Source organism: Excalfactoria chinensis, chromosome 1, assembly GCF_039878825.1.
Source record: "Excalfactoria chinensis isolate bCotChi1 chromosome 1, bCotChi1.hap2, whole genome shotgun sequence".
NCBI lineage: Eukaryota > Metazoa > Chordata > Aves > Galliformes > Phasianidae > Excalfactoria > Excalfactoria chinensis.
In genome coordinates this window covers 1,246,708-1,263,212 of record NC_092825.1, presented here as the reverse complement: position 1 = coordinate 1,263,212, position 16,505 = coordinate 1,246,708, and the positions used below count along the sequence as shown (strand labels likewise).

The window sequence follows — 16,505 nt, the reverse complement described above, 5'->3', positions numbered from 1 at the left end:
ATACAATTACCGCTTCACTTAAATTGCCGTAAATGAGTTCTAGAGAGCAGAAAAAAAATGTGCATATATCTCTCCACTGCAGAAATTAGCTGACACTTGCATTTCAGGTGATGGATCCATCCATCTCCACTGCTGGAGCGAGTTGGCACAATCAAATCTGAGACTGCAGCAACATTCCTGTGCTGTAACAGCAAGTCCATCTCCAGGAGCAACACAAATAGGAACTTGTCAATATTTAGAGTTTTTGACTAAAAAAAATGATTTATTTTCTTTTTTCCCCCGTTCTGCAAACCTGAATCTGCATGATCCAAAAGCCCCGTCACCCTCTAGTGAAACTGGATGGAAGGTTTGTTAAAACTAGACTTCATATGTATCGCTGTGATTGGAGGAGTTGCTGAAGGAGGCAGCTTCCAGAAGCTGTATTTTACATGGCTTTGCCCTTGCGTGATTTTCTCTGTAGTCATTCACAGTAAAATAAGATGCACAATTTGGTGCCTTGCTGTGCGCCGTCTTTTCCTTTCTCTTTGTCGCACTCCTTTAATTGCACAGATCTGTCTTTCATGTTTAGTGCTGTTTCAGACAAAATACACTGGGAACTTTTGTCTCCTCATTTTGTCTTTGCTTTTTCAGACTGGATCTAAAGCTGTATTGAATTTTACAAGCAAACCCAAAGCTCCACATAGGTTCTTCTTTCAAAGGAAGTCTCTGGCTATACAAACAGTGCCAAGAGGCGTTTATCTGATCAGTCTCCATCACAATTAAAGTTTGTTGTCGACAGTTCCATAGCAATATATAAATCCTTTCTGTACTGCGCTGCATTGGTGTCTAGCTGAGTGTTTGTCATGTACCAAACATTAGGGGAGGCAAGAGAAAACAAGAAAACAAGCCAATTCTTAGCACCAGCAGATAGCACACCTTCATTATTCAGGTTGATCACGGAACAAACATGAGAAGAAAATGTGAAACAACCATGCAAAGAAAGCAAAAGGATATTCCCTGGAGAGATGGGAAAGGTCTGGTCCCATTGTGGCAGCAATGAGAGCTCAAATGCAGCACACAGCTCTGGTTATCAGTGCTCAAAAATATAAGTGAGCCTGGAAGGGTTGCAGGGTTGCTCCTAGGATGAAGAGGGGATGGAAACTCCCACTCCTCAATGGGTTTGTTGTAGTGCAGCGGGAGATAAATACCGATGATGGAAAACTCCATCAGGTAAAAAATATTGCCGGCATATGAAGAACTAAATATTAATGTCATTGATGAAGTGTGGGCTGGAAATTAGATCCTAACCTCTAACATCAGTGTTGGAGAAGTGAGTCTATAGTGACCAAAAATTGTCATCTTTCTTGTTGGTGCTGTGATTTGGCCCCAGAGCAGTTCCTTCCTCACTCCAAGCAAAGCAAGATAAGCATTCCTGGATTTTACAGCTACAGAAATACATATCACAGAGCAATGTCTTCCCAAGCAAATGTATTCTGGTGCTTGATTAAACCCCTCAGCTTCATTCTGGAGTTTAACCAGTCGCAGGAGCAGTTTGTTGTTTCTTACACTCCCAAATCATAGACTTCGTTGCTTAGCCACAGATAGAAGAGAACATGCACACTTAGGAAGGAAGCAGTCAATGCGCTGTAGTTGCTAAAGCCAAATGGTATCGATGAAATACGTCACTGATTTATCCCATCTTCTTTTGCTAGCTGTGTCTCCTGGCCAGGACAGCCATGCCAGCATGGAAAACCTTCCTGCATCTGAACAGATCCTGCAAACCCTGAGTGAGCTGGCCAGGTCTTTCCAAGAGATGGCTGACCGCTGTCTGCTGGTTCTACATTTGGAAGTGAGGTAAAAGCCTGGAATTTGGGGATAGAGGTGATCTCGGGAAGCAACAGGTTAGGATTGTTTGCAGAGGGCACATTATGGCACCCGAGAATGGTATTATTGTCTGCCTTGCATAAAAGAGGCCAAAGATGTGCCCAGAAAATCAAGATCCCATAACTATGGATGGCCAAATGTGGGGCGGAGGCAAGATAGCAACACTGGGATTTTGTAAGAGGGTCTGTATCTTGTGTCATAAACTAGGAAAAAATATGGGGTCTTTTTTTTTTTTGGAGGCTTTGTCCTTAGATAATTGCACAGTGTTTTTAAAGCCTAACAGGTGTCTGCATATTTATTAGCCATTGCGCTTTGGATTGCAAATAAAAGCCTTTCTTACTGCCTTTTTTTTTTTTTCAAATAGTAAGAGAATCTGGGGAATAGAAGGGAATAGAAGGTAAGCACCAGCTGGAACTTTTTGAGGGCTGGAGGGTTTTGTGATGTCTCTGACTACACATGCAAAGATGAAAAGCAACAAATCCCTTTCTTCAGGCTGCCAGCTGTCCACTCTGGGGCTTGGAAGGTATTTGTCCCTTATGCATTGGCCAGGTGTATTTTCACTGCTTCCTTTCTTTCTGAAGCATCAAATATAAGTGGATGTCATAGACAGGCAATGAGACTCGATGGGCCATCGTTTTGTTCTTCTGTGGCGTATCCTGAGCCATATTTTGTCTTCATGTACGTTCACAGAGCTCTCATGAAGTCAGTATGTAGCTCTAAAAAAATACACATCAGTTATTGTCAGCAGCCCTTCAACCCGCTATCCATCATCTGCTGCCCACTTGATTGCAGGCATCACAGATGAGCTGGGGCTTGAAGGACTTGAAGAAAAGATTGTTAAAATATGGAAATTGAGCAGTTTTCCAGCTGCAGTGTAATGCGAGGTGATGCCAGGGCTAACCCAGACTCATGACACGGGCACTAGCATGAATGGGTTTCTGGATTTCCATCACACTTTGGTTAAGCAGAAATAGGTACAAATATAATTCAGGACAATTCTCACTGCTGCAGACAGCAAAAGAAGGGCTGAGACTTTGCAATGATCCCCTTGGTTTTCTTCTACCTTAGGGACCCCCCCATTTGTTCACATCTTTGCCAGATGCTGTTTGGCACAATCCTGGGGCTGGATTCTCCTCCACAACTATCAGAGCATGACCCAATGACTGTGGTTCCTGAAACCCTGCACCTTGGGTTTATATGCTCTTCCTTAATTGAAACCTGCTGGCACATCGAGATCATTAACCATTCCTTTTAGGGTTGCCCAGAGAAGTGGTGGATGCCTCAACCTTGGAGACATTCCAGGTCAGGCTGGACCAGGCTGTGAGCAATCTGATTGAGCTGTAGGAGTCCCTGTTCATCACAGGGATGTTGGACTAGATGACCTTTAAGAGTCCCTTCCAACTCAAGTGATTCTGTGATTCTTTATTTACAAATAACCGTGGAATTTCAGATTACTGAATCTGTTACCATGTTTTACTATTCAAAAAACACCTATACAGCATTATATGGAAGCAGGTGCTAAATGATAGATATATTTTCACTCTGGAGGTTGCCCTAGATTGACCTTGCTTGTGATGGCCACCTCAAGGGCATTTTCCATGAGAACTTACTCATCACCACTTAGAGAATCATAGGATTGTTTGAGTTGGAACCAACCTTTAAAAGTCATCTGGTCCAATTCCCTTGCAATGAACAGGGACATCTGCAGCTCAGTCAGGTGCTCAGTGCCCAGTCCATCCTAACCTTGAATGTCTCCAGGGATGGGGCAAGTACCACATCTGCCACTCCACCCCAACCCCAGTCCTGTTTGAGCCAAACAGCCTGGCATGAATTTTATGTCTCAGTGTGCTAAACCTGAGTTACGCTCTGAGTGCAAGGGATATTTATTTCGCCCAGGTTGCAATTCGACTATGATTCCCTGATGGATAAAATTCAAAGGAATCCAAGCAAACTCCTGACCCCAGTCCCCATTGGATGATATGGGTGAAAACCAAGAATTACTAAAGTCAAAGGAGTTTTGCTATTGACTTTGCTGATCGTAGCATTTTCCACTTTGAGCTCAAGAGAAATGACCCAATTGCAGAATTTTGCAGAATAAAATGTGAGTGTACAGGACTTTTTCCTTTGATGGAAAAGATGATGGTAAGGCACATTGCCAACAGATCAACATGTCTGGCAGACTGGAAAGAAGCTGCAGTCATATCAAATGTTTGGGAAGGGGCAATCTTGGCCTTCAGATTACCATTGAATGCCCCCTGGCTCACTCATTTTTTCCAGTTATAAGTGTTACAGGGGCTAACAATACATGCAATTAGTTGTCACTGGAGCATCAGTATTGAAGTGCTGCTGAACCAACACGTTTGAAAATGGAGAACCTGGTTAAAAGGCACTTGGCATTTCAGAGTGATGGTGTAGGTCATATCTGTTAATAGAGGATCCTTTGTATTCAGCTCTCAAGATAGGTCAAGAGACAGATGCATTTAATGCGGATGTAACCACTCATTTCTTAAAATTACTTTCTACTTGCTTGAACTTTAGAAGGAAAGTTGTAAGGCAGCACTTTTACCTCTGATGTATTAAATACATTGTCGTGATAAGTAATGCGCTTGAGGCTTTTTTGTTTCATTGGTTTTTATTATTCCAAAAATAAAAGATTTATGTTCAAGAGAGCTTAACTACGCTCGGTAGCCCCTCTGTATCCCTGCAGTATCCTACGTATGTCATTTTTCCACAGCGTAATTGGCAGTGCTTTTCAGAAGACCAAACCACAAAGCCATGTCAAGGTCGCCACAAACATGCTGGTGTTTGGAGAGAGAAATAAAAGGAACAACTGCCTTCCTTGGCAGACATAACCACTGCTGAGGTGTTACAGAGATACTCTTCATCAGAGCCTGACTGAACTGTGGATATCCCTGTCCATTGCAGGGGTGTTGGACTAGGTGGTCTTCAAGGGTCCTTTCCAACTCAGACTGTTCTATGATCCTGCTGGAGAAATGGCTAATGCATGATAAAAAAAAATGAGATAATTATCTAAAAATTGGAAACTTTGAAGGCCTTCATAGACTGGTAATGAGATTGGGGGGAAAAAAAATCTCTTATATCTTCACATCAGAGCAAGAGAAAAAGAGCACTGGAATGTCCATACATCCTCCAAGCCTCCTGGAGCTGCTTGGTGTTCTGGCAGTAGGCAGTTTTGCAGCTGGCAATCCAGACCATGAGGGATGTTTTGTTCACAAGGGAATGGTCCCTTCAGTTATCCTCCTTCTTTCCAGTCCTGGCTGAGAAACCAAAAAACAGAACAAGCAGTGCAGACGTACTCTTTGTCCAAATCATTTGGCTCTTGAGTCGTGTTTCTGTTGATGGGCTTTCACTCTCTTCTGTGGGATCTGTACAGCCTTTAGAGGACTTGAAAGTATGGAGTTGTTCAGCTGGCATCACTAGCATTTCTCTCCATGATAATAAGCATCCTACTACGTTGTTTTTTTCTGCCTAGAACTATTTCTGAGTTACACCCGCTGATATTTTAATGTTGACATAGTTGTGCTGTAATGTTTCTCTTTTCTGTCTTGCAGAGTTCATTGCTTCCACTACCTGATCCCACTGGCTAAACAAGGGAACTATGCCATCGTTGCCAACGTGGAGAGCATGGACTATGACCCCCTTGTTGTCCGGCTCAACAAGGACATCAGTGCCATCGAGGAAGCCATGAGCGCCAGCCTCCAGCAGCACAAGTTCCAGTACATCTTTGAAGGTCAGACATTTGTCATCAAGTTTGTAAGAGAAAGTATTTGTGTCTTTCAGGGTAAGACAAGAGGAAAATGTTTCAAACTAGAACAGGGGAGATTTAGATTGGGTACAAAGAAAAGGTTTTTTACACTAAGAGTGGTGAGGCACTGGAATGGGTTGCCCATCGAGGTGGTGGATTCCCCCATTCCTGGAGATATATGGGGTCACTGGACAGGGCTCTGAGCAACCTGATCAAGCTGTGGGTGTCCCTGTTCATTGCAGGGAAGTTGGACCAGATGACCTTTAAGGGTCCCTTCCAACTCAAATGATTCTATGACTTGAACACACAGTGTACTACTGTTGCCATCTACAGCAAATTAATTGGTGAGACCCATGCAAACGTAAGTCAAAAACCTGTTGCCTTTTTACCATTTCTGAGTGCCTTTGATAGAACCAATCAACCCATTCTGAGCACAAAAAGGGTAGGCCGATGTACATGCAGGACAGTTCATCAGGAAGCTGTATATATTGCAAGTACAGCTCTATTATAGCACAATCCCTATCCAAAGTGTAGCCGTTCCAGTACTAAAATTAAATTTCGAGAACATTAGCTCTTCTGATGTCTCATCTGTTGTGATTACCTTGGAGAATATCAATCACGTCTTGGTTCATCTCCCCTGTATTTATTTGTGGCACTGACGCACTGTGTGCCAGGGTGTGTGGATGTCAAAATCAGAAGAGTAGGGACTGGAGATGCACTCATTGCATTGCTAGCAGGGATGAAGGCTGTGCAAGCCGCTTAGCCTTCTTCTGATCAGTATTTGGGTTGACTAAGCATGAGCATATTTTCATAGTTCAGACTTTTAATCAATGTCTGGTCTTTTACAGACCCCTGTACTGAGTGAATTAGGCTACATTTCTTTCTATTTGCAGTGCTTCAAGTGTGGGCACATCATTCTGAGGTTTCCTGTGACTTTTAGCAGCATGCCATGTCCTTCAGTAGCAGGGGAAAGATGGGGACATCACTCAATCAAAAGAAACTATCGGAGAAGCTGTGCATCAAGTGCATTGAAATGCAGCTCATTTTTTACTCTTGTGGACTGAGAATTTGCCAGGAAAAAAAAAAAATACCATCCTTGATAATAGATTAGAATAGTATCATTTAGTCAGAGCAGTAGTGGCCCATTGATCTGCTAGAGAGAAAGGGATGTTATGATAAATCTGGGGGTGTCCTGTAAAAATCAATGGCTACAATAGTGCAGCTTTGAGTTTCTATAGAGTTGGGGTCTTGGTGTGTTGGTTTATTTTGTATTTTTGATAACAAAGAGAACCTTCAGGAAAGTCAAAAATTTCACAGGGAAGATGGTGAAGACCGTTTCCAGATGCCATCTGGTCTATCTCTCCAGTTCACATGCACCCATTTCATGCCCACTCCTGGGTTTTATGACGAATTATTGTCACTAAATGTCTTTTTCCTCTCATTTTATTATTCATATCTTTCCTTCCTTTACAGGTTTGGGCCACCTCATCTCCTGCATCCTTATCAACGGAGCCCACTACTTCAAGCGCATCAGTGAGTCTGGCATCAAGAAAATGTGCAGGAACATTTTCATCCTCCAGCAGAACCTGACAAACATCACCATGTCGCGTGAGGCTGATCTGGACTTTGCAAGGTGAGCTAAGAGCCCTTATTGTGTTTGTTAATATTTCAGTGTCCACACGTAGCTCCTTCCAGAGGTTTCACCACTCACCGTGAGGCTGGATGGGTGATACAGTGAAGTGAAACCTACAGAAGTGGTAATTGGAGTATTCACTTTCCCCCCTTCTTATGTGGGAGGTTCAGATCCATGCAGAGCCCATCAGCTCAGTGTATCTATGCTGGGTGATTTCTGTTCACATGATTCTTTTAAAACCTAAACTCAGGCAAGGAAATGTTTCTGGATACAACTGTTGCATGGAATTTCAGTTGGATGAATGTGGGGTCTATGTTTGCCCAAATGAGTTACAGTTCACTTTGTCTGAGACTTAAACTTAAGCCATGTTGTATTCCTTCATGTTCTATTGCTCTCAAAATTATAGCAATATCAAAATCAGACATGGTAGCTCAGCTGCAAGTTTCTTATCTGTTTTGCTGCTTTATTCCCTGAAGGGGGATCATTCGAGGCATAATCACAGGGTGTAACTCTCAGCAGAGCTGTGTTGTCTGAACCTCTGTGGAAGCAGTCATCAAACCATAGAATCATTTGAGTTGGAAGGGAATCTTGAAGGCCATCTAGTCCAATTCCCCTGCAGTGAACAGGGACATCTGCAGCTCCATTGGGTTGCTCAAAGTCCTGCCCAATATCTCCAAGGATGGAGCATCCACCACCTCTCTGGGCAACCTGTGTCACTGCCTCATCCCCCCTACTGTAACAAAACTTCTTCCTTTTATCCAATCTAAATCTCCCCTGTTCTAGTTTGAGACCATTTCCCCTTGACCTATCAGAATAAACCCTGCTAAAGAGTCTGACCCCTCTTTGGATACTGAAAGGGCAATGGTCAACTGGGTCCAAGAAACAGCCAAGATAAGAGCCTAGAACTTGCAATGGAAGGCTTGTAAACTCAGATGACAAAAGGTTTGCGTGACACTCAGCTATGACTCTCTGCCAACGTTGGTGTCACCATTTGGCCATCACTCTTGGATACTGAATTACTGGAGAAGCACGACTCCCTTAGAGGAAGGCGAGTAGATATGACTGAGTGCCTCATTTACTTGGGCTCTCATATGGGGAATGATCTCATTATTGGATTAGTCTTTTCATAATAACATTGACGTGGGGAAGTTATGAATGCTGAGGCCTGGGGGACTGAGAAGAGAGTGAAAGCAATAGATCCATTACTAATTCTCCAGGGAATAAAGTTCCCAAATTGAATCTTTACTTTTTAAAATGCTTTTTTTCTTCATTATTATTTTTTTTTTCCCTGATCTGTTGAAATGTTAAGTAAATTACCCCAGTTTTTTGGCAGGCAGAGCAGGGCTTGATCATATGCTGACAGAAACTGGCACCCAACTAATGAAATGCTGACCGTGTGCTGCTGGAGGCTGGCGTGGTGCTGGCCATTTTCCGATGGGACTTTGCAATCTGGGTTGAACAACCACAGATCTGTGACTTGTAGTGCTGCATAATTTGACGTGGGGTTTGAAGGGGAGGGTGAGGAGGGAATGCATTTCCTCCCTTCTTGATCTTGCTTGATGGATGGTTTGCCATGCAAGCAGTTCTTGCGGTATCAAGCACACATACTGTGTGGGCTACACGGCATGTAGATTTTCCCCTGCACCATTTGAGATGCTGAGTACCATTACTGAGAGCTCACTGAGATACCTGTTGTGCACAGCAGCATGAGTTGCCTTGCAGATTTCTTCCCATAATACAAATTCAACAGCTTGTTCCTGGCTGGTCTTCTTTTTTGTGGTGTTTTCTTTTAGCTTTCTTGACTGCATTGCTTCCCTCTTTCTTTTGGGGCAGACTTTTGTAATGTAGAGAATATGTTTTATTCTTTTGTTCTTCAGATGGCTCCTGAATACTCATTATCTGGATTGCCCTTTTACATCTACAGGGTATCTTTGTGCATCTGAACCCTGCCCTGCTCACCTGAATATACAATTACCTGAGCAAGTCCTCACATTACCCCAGGGACTCCAGTTACTGAGGTCTATTCCAACTATAAAATAAACATAACCATTCACACCCCAGAAGCATAAAATAGCATCAGTGTAGGATAAAAGTGATTTGTGCTTCTGTGATCTCTCATATAGGAATCTGTACATGCTTCGTGCAGTGGTTGACTACCAGTTTTGCCTTTTTAAAGGTGGGAAGTGGAGAGCAAGTGGTTATTTCACATACAGGAGCAGTGGTAGAGTTGCAGGAGAAATAGGAGGAGAGGGAATGGCCTCAAGCTGTGCCAAGGGATGTTCAGATGGATATTAGGAGAAACTTCTTCTCCAAAAGAGTGGTGATGCATTGGAACACATTGCCCAGGGAGTGGTAGAGTCACTGTCCCTGGAGGTGTTCAAGAAATATGGAGATGTGGCACTGATGGATGTGGTTGGTGGGCATGGTGGGGATGTGTTGGTGGTAGGACTGGATCATCTTAGTGGTCTTTTCCAACCTTTATGACATTACGTCTCTTCTATGTGCCCCATAAAGCACTGGTAATCCCCTTTCATCTCTGTCCCAGTAGGTGACTTCATTCATAGGCAGTAGAAACCCCAACTGGGGGAAGGGGGCAGGAAAGATCCTCCTGTTCTGAAGCCAAAATCACGCAGAGGGTTCACAGCAAAATCCTAACCCACGTAGCGCAGATGGTTCTGGTGAGACTCTTGCAGGTTAAACCACATTGTTCAAAAGATTTGCAACCTTGCAGGTGACAACAGGCTTTGGCAACATGTGCTGCTTTGCGAACAGTACCATGGAGTGGGGAGAATCTGTTTCAGATGGGTTTTGCTTTGAGATTCTCCATTCAAGGTGGAGTGGGGCAGGGAAACTCTCCGCAGAGCATCACAAAGCAGAGCTGGAGCACATTTCCAATGGAAAAAGAAGGAATTGCCAAGCTCTGTGAGCTGTGGGAAGGAGAATCTCCACCGCAAGAGGAAAGGGTAAAATAGGCTGGTTCTGTCTGCTAAGGCATCACAGAAGGATGTGTATCAGTCACTGAATGTCTTGCAAGTATGAATAAGGTTTTCCCTTACGTGTGTTCGGTATCTCGGCCAGCAGAAATGCAGACGATGATTAGGACATCCCCAATTATATTAAATAAAAAGCTGTATCTTCTTTCTGTATATAGCATCTGGTCACATGCTGCAAAGTCTAGAATGGAGCGTGGATTCTAAATAGCACTATTATGCCACTACAGGGCTAGAGTTCAGTTTCAAATACAGACTCCAGTTCAGATCTTTTCCTGTCTGTCTCCTTTACCTCCTCTCTATCCACCTGAAATATGGATTTTGAGTGGTGCTACTCTTCATTATTGGGTCTGAAAGTGTCCTTCATAGTGAAGCAGAGGTGTCTGTATACCTCAGAGCGGATTAGAGGTTTCCCAGCTGCTACCATTCAAGCTAGCAGTTGCAGTGACCGTCCATCCCAAAGGACCACCATCCTCTTCCCCTACTGCTGAAGACATTATCAGGGCCATTGGCTCTGACCACATCTCTCTGATAGGTGTGACACCCACATTGTCCCTGCTAGTGGATCCTGGCCACCTTGGAGAAGTCCCCAGTGTAAAGGCACAGGGAGAAGGCATCAGCTTGTCAGACAGTTGTCCTCAGATTGGACAGGAGTAAAGCCTTGAAATGTAGCTCAGACGCTTGTGATCAAATGTGTCTGTATACAAAGTCTGCTTGAATTTTTGCTGTTCACAAAAGAGAAATGACCTTTGCTTCCTCTCCCTAGCAAAATACAGCTGCAGCTACTGCTCTGACTCCATTCCTTCATGCCCATGATCTCCCAGTGATGCTATGGTGTAAATGCTTGGATACAACATCCTCCAGGGTGAACACCTTCCCTGTACTCATACAACCATCGACAGATCAGGGGAGAGCTGCATCAGTTCTTATACTGATTTCAATGTAAGTGAGGACTAGGAAACAGCAAATCCATCTGAGCTCTGCTCTGGCACCTAGAAAACCCTTAATTTTTGCTTGTACATTTGCATGAATCACAGCAGCAGAGTGGGTATAGACCCTCTGGATTTCATTCTTGCAAAAGGCAGAGAATGACCATGTGCTAAAATTCCCAGTGCAAACAGGCACACTGCTTTCAGCACAAACATCCATGGGGGTGGCAGAGGGACCCTTTGAGGAGGATTTCAGATGAGGCTTTATTGCAGAGTACAGTTCAGATTTGGGTGCTCAATGTTTTAGGTTCCTTTCCTGCAACGACTGGCAGGCAGGGGATGCTTTTGCTTATTATAGAGAGCTAGGAGGGATTTATGCCTCCTGCTCGATGTTGTCCCATACAAGTCGAATAAGCAATAACATGCTGCCATCTACTGGGTGCTGCAGAGGGTAAGGGAAGCCAGTGTGCCTTAGAGACCCCAGTGCTCTAAGTCCTTTTCATTGCCAGATATTACTTCTCTTCCTGAATTTTGTCTCGATGTATACATGAACTCGTGCACGTTGAATCCCAGGTTAAGCAGATTGGAACCTGGATCCCCTTGATTCATTGGCAGATTGTTTTTCTGCTCTCAGGTCCCTTTGCAGTACTTCTCCACTACCTCTCTTCACTTGTAGTTCAGAACTGGACAGCACTCAAAACAACGAATTTGGGCCATTTAAGATTACTTTGTTTGAATAAACCTTATTTGGGTTGACTGCAAAACTTGGGCATGAAACACCATAATATTAATCACCGAGTAAGGGCTGAGACTTGGTACTAGGCATAGAGCTGCAGGCACAAGAGCAAAATAACTGAGGTCTACATGTGGACAAGGAACAGCCATTGCCTAAAATCGTGGGTCCCTGTTGACCTAAGTCATCACCTCTTCTCCATGTCACAGAAAGGAACTTTGGTTCCAAAGTACAACAGAACCAGTTTCATCATGAAAGAGCCGTGAGATTCTCCCAAACTGATGGGTTTTAAGATTTGGGGTGAAGTTTCAACACATGTGAAATGTTCTTTCCCTGCATGGCGGTGACAGCAGATGACTGGAAAGTGTGCATAGCTCCCAGTACTGGGTAAGTGCACACATGCCTATCTTATAAGGTCTTGTTAGGGCTGGACAGCTGTATGGATTGATCTGCTTTTGTAAAAAATCAGCTATCAATGGGATATTCTGGCACTTAGGAGCAGACAGGCTGGTCTCTGACCCATCCTTCTTGGTTCAGTGTTAGAGAGAAAAGCTCTTGTTCATAAAACTACGTATGTGTTAGTCTGGAAGAACTCTTCTCTTCTCACCTTGTAGCCCAGTGTAGTCAGTGCTGTGGAAGGTGAAGCTCACCAATACTTTCTAACATGGATCCTAAGAAGACCCATCCGTATGGAGGAGCCAGAAGCAGAACAGGCTCTGGAAGAAAAGCTTTTCTTCACCGACAGCGTGGGAAAGATGTGTTATCTCCATCTCAATGCTGGACTCATGTTGTGTATCAGTGGAGCATGCCCTCATTTTGGTTTTGCTGTTTTTAATTAACAAAGCTGCTTTAGTTTTCAATTAAGGACTTGCTTACAACAAAATCTGTATTTTCTTTTCCTTTCTTTTCTCCCTTGTTTTCTCCCCCCTGTAGTTTCCACTGAGCTTTGATCTCAGTGCAGGTTTAATTAGCTGTAATTAGTGGTTTCACTGCATTAACCAAAAATCCCAACTATAAAGGATTAAAAACATCCCTCAGCTTGATGACTCCCCACCCTTTCTCCCATTCTTCCCCTGCTTTGGGAGATCAGAGACTGCATCCCCATATGGTCCTTCACCAGATGGGTGCTGCTGGGTGATGCCCCATGCATCCCAATCAGCCACCCTGTACATTAAAACTATGCTGGAACAAATCACCCATCCACTGAGTTTAATTTCCAGTTAAATCTGCAGCTGCTATGAGTTTTAGTAAGGCATCAATTTATGCCTTCGTGACATTTTGTAGAGATGCTTCTTGGGGTTTCTGACTCTGCGATACAGTACATTTGCAATAAGGTGCCAGCTCAAGACTGTAAGACTAGAGATCACAGATGGATCCCTGTTCATTGTGAGTCAAGTATTTCTAGTTAGCACATCTGTGTCAAAACCAGGTGTTTCAATCTCATGCATGTACTCCGTCTCCTTGTAGGGCCAGAAACCAAATGACTCCTTATCCTTTCCTCAGATTGAGAGCTTGATGAAGTTCAGATTTAAGCTTTACATCCATCAGTGTTTAAGAAAAGAGTTTGGAGAGGTTTTTCTTTTAATCACTGGGTCCTGGTACTGAGACGTACAGGAAAAGGCAGCGCATCTTGAAGTCTGAAAGTGGTTTTCAGGTCATCTCACCACAGCACTGGGAACTCATACTCTGAATCCCACAGCCTCGCAGGGCTCAGAAGCCATCTCTGTCTGCCCAGGTTCATCATTTTGGGAAAGGAAGCCTTGCCAAGGCCAGGAAATGCACTTCTTTTGCAGATTCACAGCCATCACCTCAAAAGCAGACCTACGCTCAGGGAAATGGTAGAGTCACCATCAGTGGAGGCATTCAAGAAATGTGGGGATGTGACACTGAGGGATGTGGTTTAGTGGTCATGGTAGGGATGGGTTGACAGTTGGACTGGATGAGGTCTTTTCCAACCTTAATGATTCAATGGTCTTCCCACCTCATAGCATCCTGATGGACACCAGATGAGAATAGATCCGAACACTTCCAGTTTGTCCAAAGTACCCTTCCCATCTCAAAAACTACCTCTGAAATACATTCAGTTTTATTAGCTGTGCAAAGAACGTAGGTTGTGGATGATGATGATTGCGTATTACTCCATGATGCCATCTTCCTCTTCCCATTCTTTTGGTTAGGCCAGCATAGCAGGCACTGATGCAACGCAGTAAATTAGGGAGGGGAAATGATCCAGCTTGGGGAGAAAAGATATAGTTTGCTTTTTACATCATTTTTTCCTCATTTTTTGGCAGGATCAGCTCCCTGGTCTGGTTCACAGCAGGCCTTGCAAACAGCTGTGCTGGCACAATCGAAGGAGAGGGAACAAACAAAGAAATGAGGTGTAATGCTCTGAAATGATAACGTTCCTGAAAATGGAACTTCGCCTTCAATTAGGTTATCAGGTGTGAATAAGAGAATTGCTGTAGGTAGCGCCAGAGATGCAGCAGGAGGAACAAACACATCCTTGCTCAGACAGCATTATTACTCTTCCCTCCCCATCTTTGGCCTCGCTCCAGCCTGAGGATGGACAACTTTTGTTCTCAAGTTTGCTGAGTAGCAGATTTCTTATTCACTGTGTGTATATATGGGAAATGCCTTGCCTGCTGCTCTTTCTTCCCATTAGAAAAAAAAAGTCCAAGATGGTGATTTGCCAGCTGTTCAGAAGCAAAGGACCTGACTCGTGGGGGATGACATTTCTCCTGTTTGTCCTTAAGTAATTTTTGCTTAATGAGAGCACATGAGCACATGAAGATGGTATGAAAGTGGCTGGAACCACCAGGTAATATCAGCATCTCCCTCTCCTTCCTGTGGTGGCTGCATGGATTATGAATTCCTCAAGGAAGGGGTTCTGCTAGATTTGTAATTAAAACACTCACCAGGCATTTTGCAGAAAAAGAGGCCCTAGAAACCCAGAGAACACACACTTGTGTCCAGCGAGGTATCCAAGCCTAAACTTTCAGATTGATGCATCGTCCCACTGAGCTGGTAAATACTTGCTCTCTAACTAAAGATCCACCACAGTCATAGTGCACCAGGTAGCAGCCCCCTATTAAAGGGATTTAGGGGGTCTGAAATTGTTTTGCACTTCCTACATCCCCAGTGTCCAAACGTCGTGATGTGCAAAATCCCACAATATCTTCTCTTTGCTGGTATCGCTCCATATAGCAGAAGCATCTTAAAATACCCATCGTGTGCTGGAAGGTGACGGTCCTGCCCGGGCTTTCCACTGTTGACATTGAATTTTGATCAGCCATTTCTCTTTTTCCCGGAGGTGCTTTTAATCTTCACACTGTAACCTTTAAAGATAGAGGTTTTAGCGGCCTCTGTAATGATTTTCATGTGGTTGTTTGAGTTGCTCCAAGTAAAGAGATTAATTCAATTTTCCTACGCTGGAAATGGACTGAAAAACAGAAGAGACTACATTGACTTTCTCCGCTTGGTTCTTGGTGTGTTAGTGAAGTAATCAATGGAGGTGAACTTCTCAGCCAGCCAAAGCCTGCATTCACATTTCCAGGGACACAAGCTCAGGAAGATGCGAATAAACACTTTTAAGAAGCGTTTTTGGCTCTTAGACTTGGCCGCGGCGCGTTCCCATTCTGCATTAACAGCATCAGGATATATTCTCCTGGAAATGAATTACAAATTCCTCATTTATCCCTGAGGTGACAGTCTTTTGCTGATATGTGGTTTCTTGAGACTAATAAGTTTTGAATGTCACTGGGAAAAGAAAAAAAAAAAATCAAAGTAATTACTTTATGTTCCCAAGCTCCTTATTTGTGTAGGTGCATGTGTGTTTATCTCATTCTGTCATGCTGCATTGCTAATGGTAATTAAAGGGAAAGGATTTTTCTTCGTGGAAGTTTTTTTTCTTGTTGCTTTTTACCTTTAGTGACTTTGACCTCCCTGGAAATACTGACCAGTTACGAGTAGAGCTGCAGCCATTTCAATGTAAATGCAGGAAAATTTGGCTGTCCAACTGGAACTGGGTCGTTATGTTTATGTACAAAGCCTTTGACACTGTCTCCCACAGTATTCTCTTGGAGAAGCTGGAGTCTGTGCTTTGGATATATACACCCGTTGTTGGGTGGATGGCCAGACCCAGAGAGTGGTGGTGAATGGAGTTAAGCACAGCTGGCAACCGGTCATGAGTGGTGTTCCCTAGAGGTTGATATTGGGTCCCATCCTGTTTGATATCTTTATTGGTGACATGAGTGAGGAAATGGAGTAGTGAGAAAATGGAGTGCACCCTCAGTGAGTTTGCAAACGGCACCAAGTTGGGGAAAGTGTAGATCTATCTGAGGGTAGGAAAGCCCCGCAGAAGGGATCTGGGCAGGGAGGGAACTGAGGTTGTTCAATTTAGAGAAGAGGATCAGGGGAGACTTCATTGCCCTCTATAACTCCCTGAAATAAGATGGTGGTGAGGTGGGGGTCAGCTTCTTCTCCCAGGTAACAGTGACAGGATGAGAGGTGATGGCCTTAAGGGATGATTCAGGTTGGATTTTAAGAACTTATGTGAAAGAGTGGTTGGTCATTGGAAGAGGCTGCCCAGGGA

General features: G+C 43.8%; 1 protein-coding gene across 1 annotated transcript in view; it reads left to right on the top strand.

Annotated features, from left to right (window-relative positions):
• Positions 1–16,505, top strand: part of EXOC4 (exocyst complex component 4) — a 390,126-nt gene that overhangs the window by 357,473 nt on the left and 16,148 nt on the right. Inside the window, exons 15-17 of the mRNA XM_072356793.1 lie at positions 1,692–1,833; positions 5,436–5,614; positions 7,103–7,262. Of these exons, the coding sequence (XP_072212894.1) occupies positions 1,692–1,833; positions 5,436–5,614; positions 7,103–7,262 (481 nt within the window). The remainder of the gene's footprint in view (positions 1–1,691; positions 1,834–5,435; positions 5,615–7,102; positions 7,263–16,505) is intronic.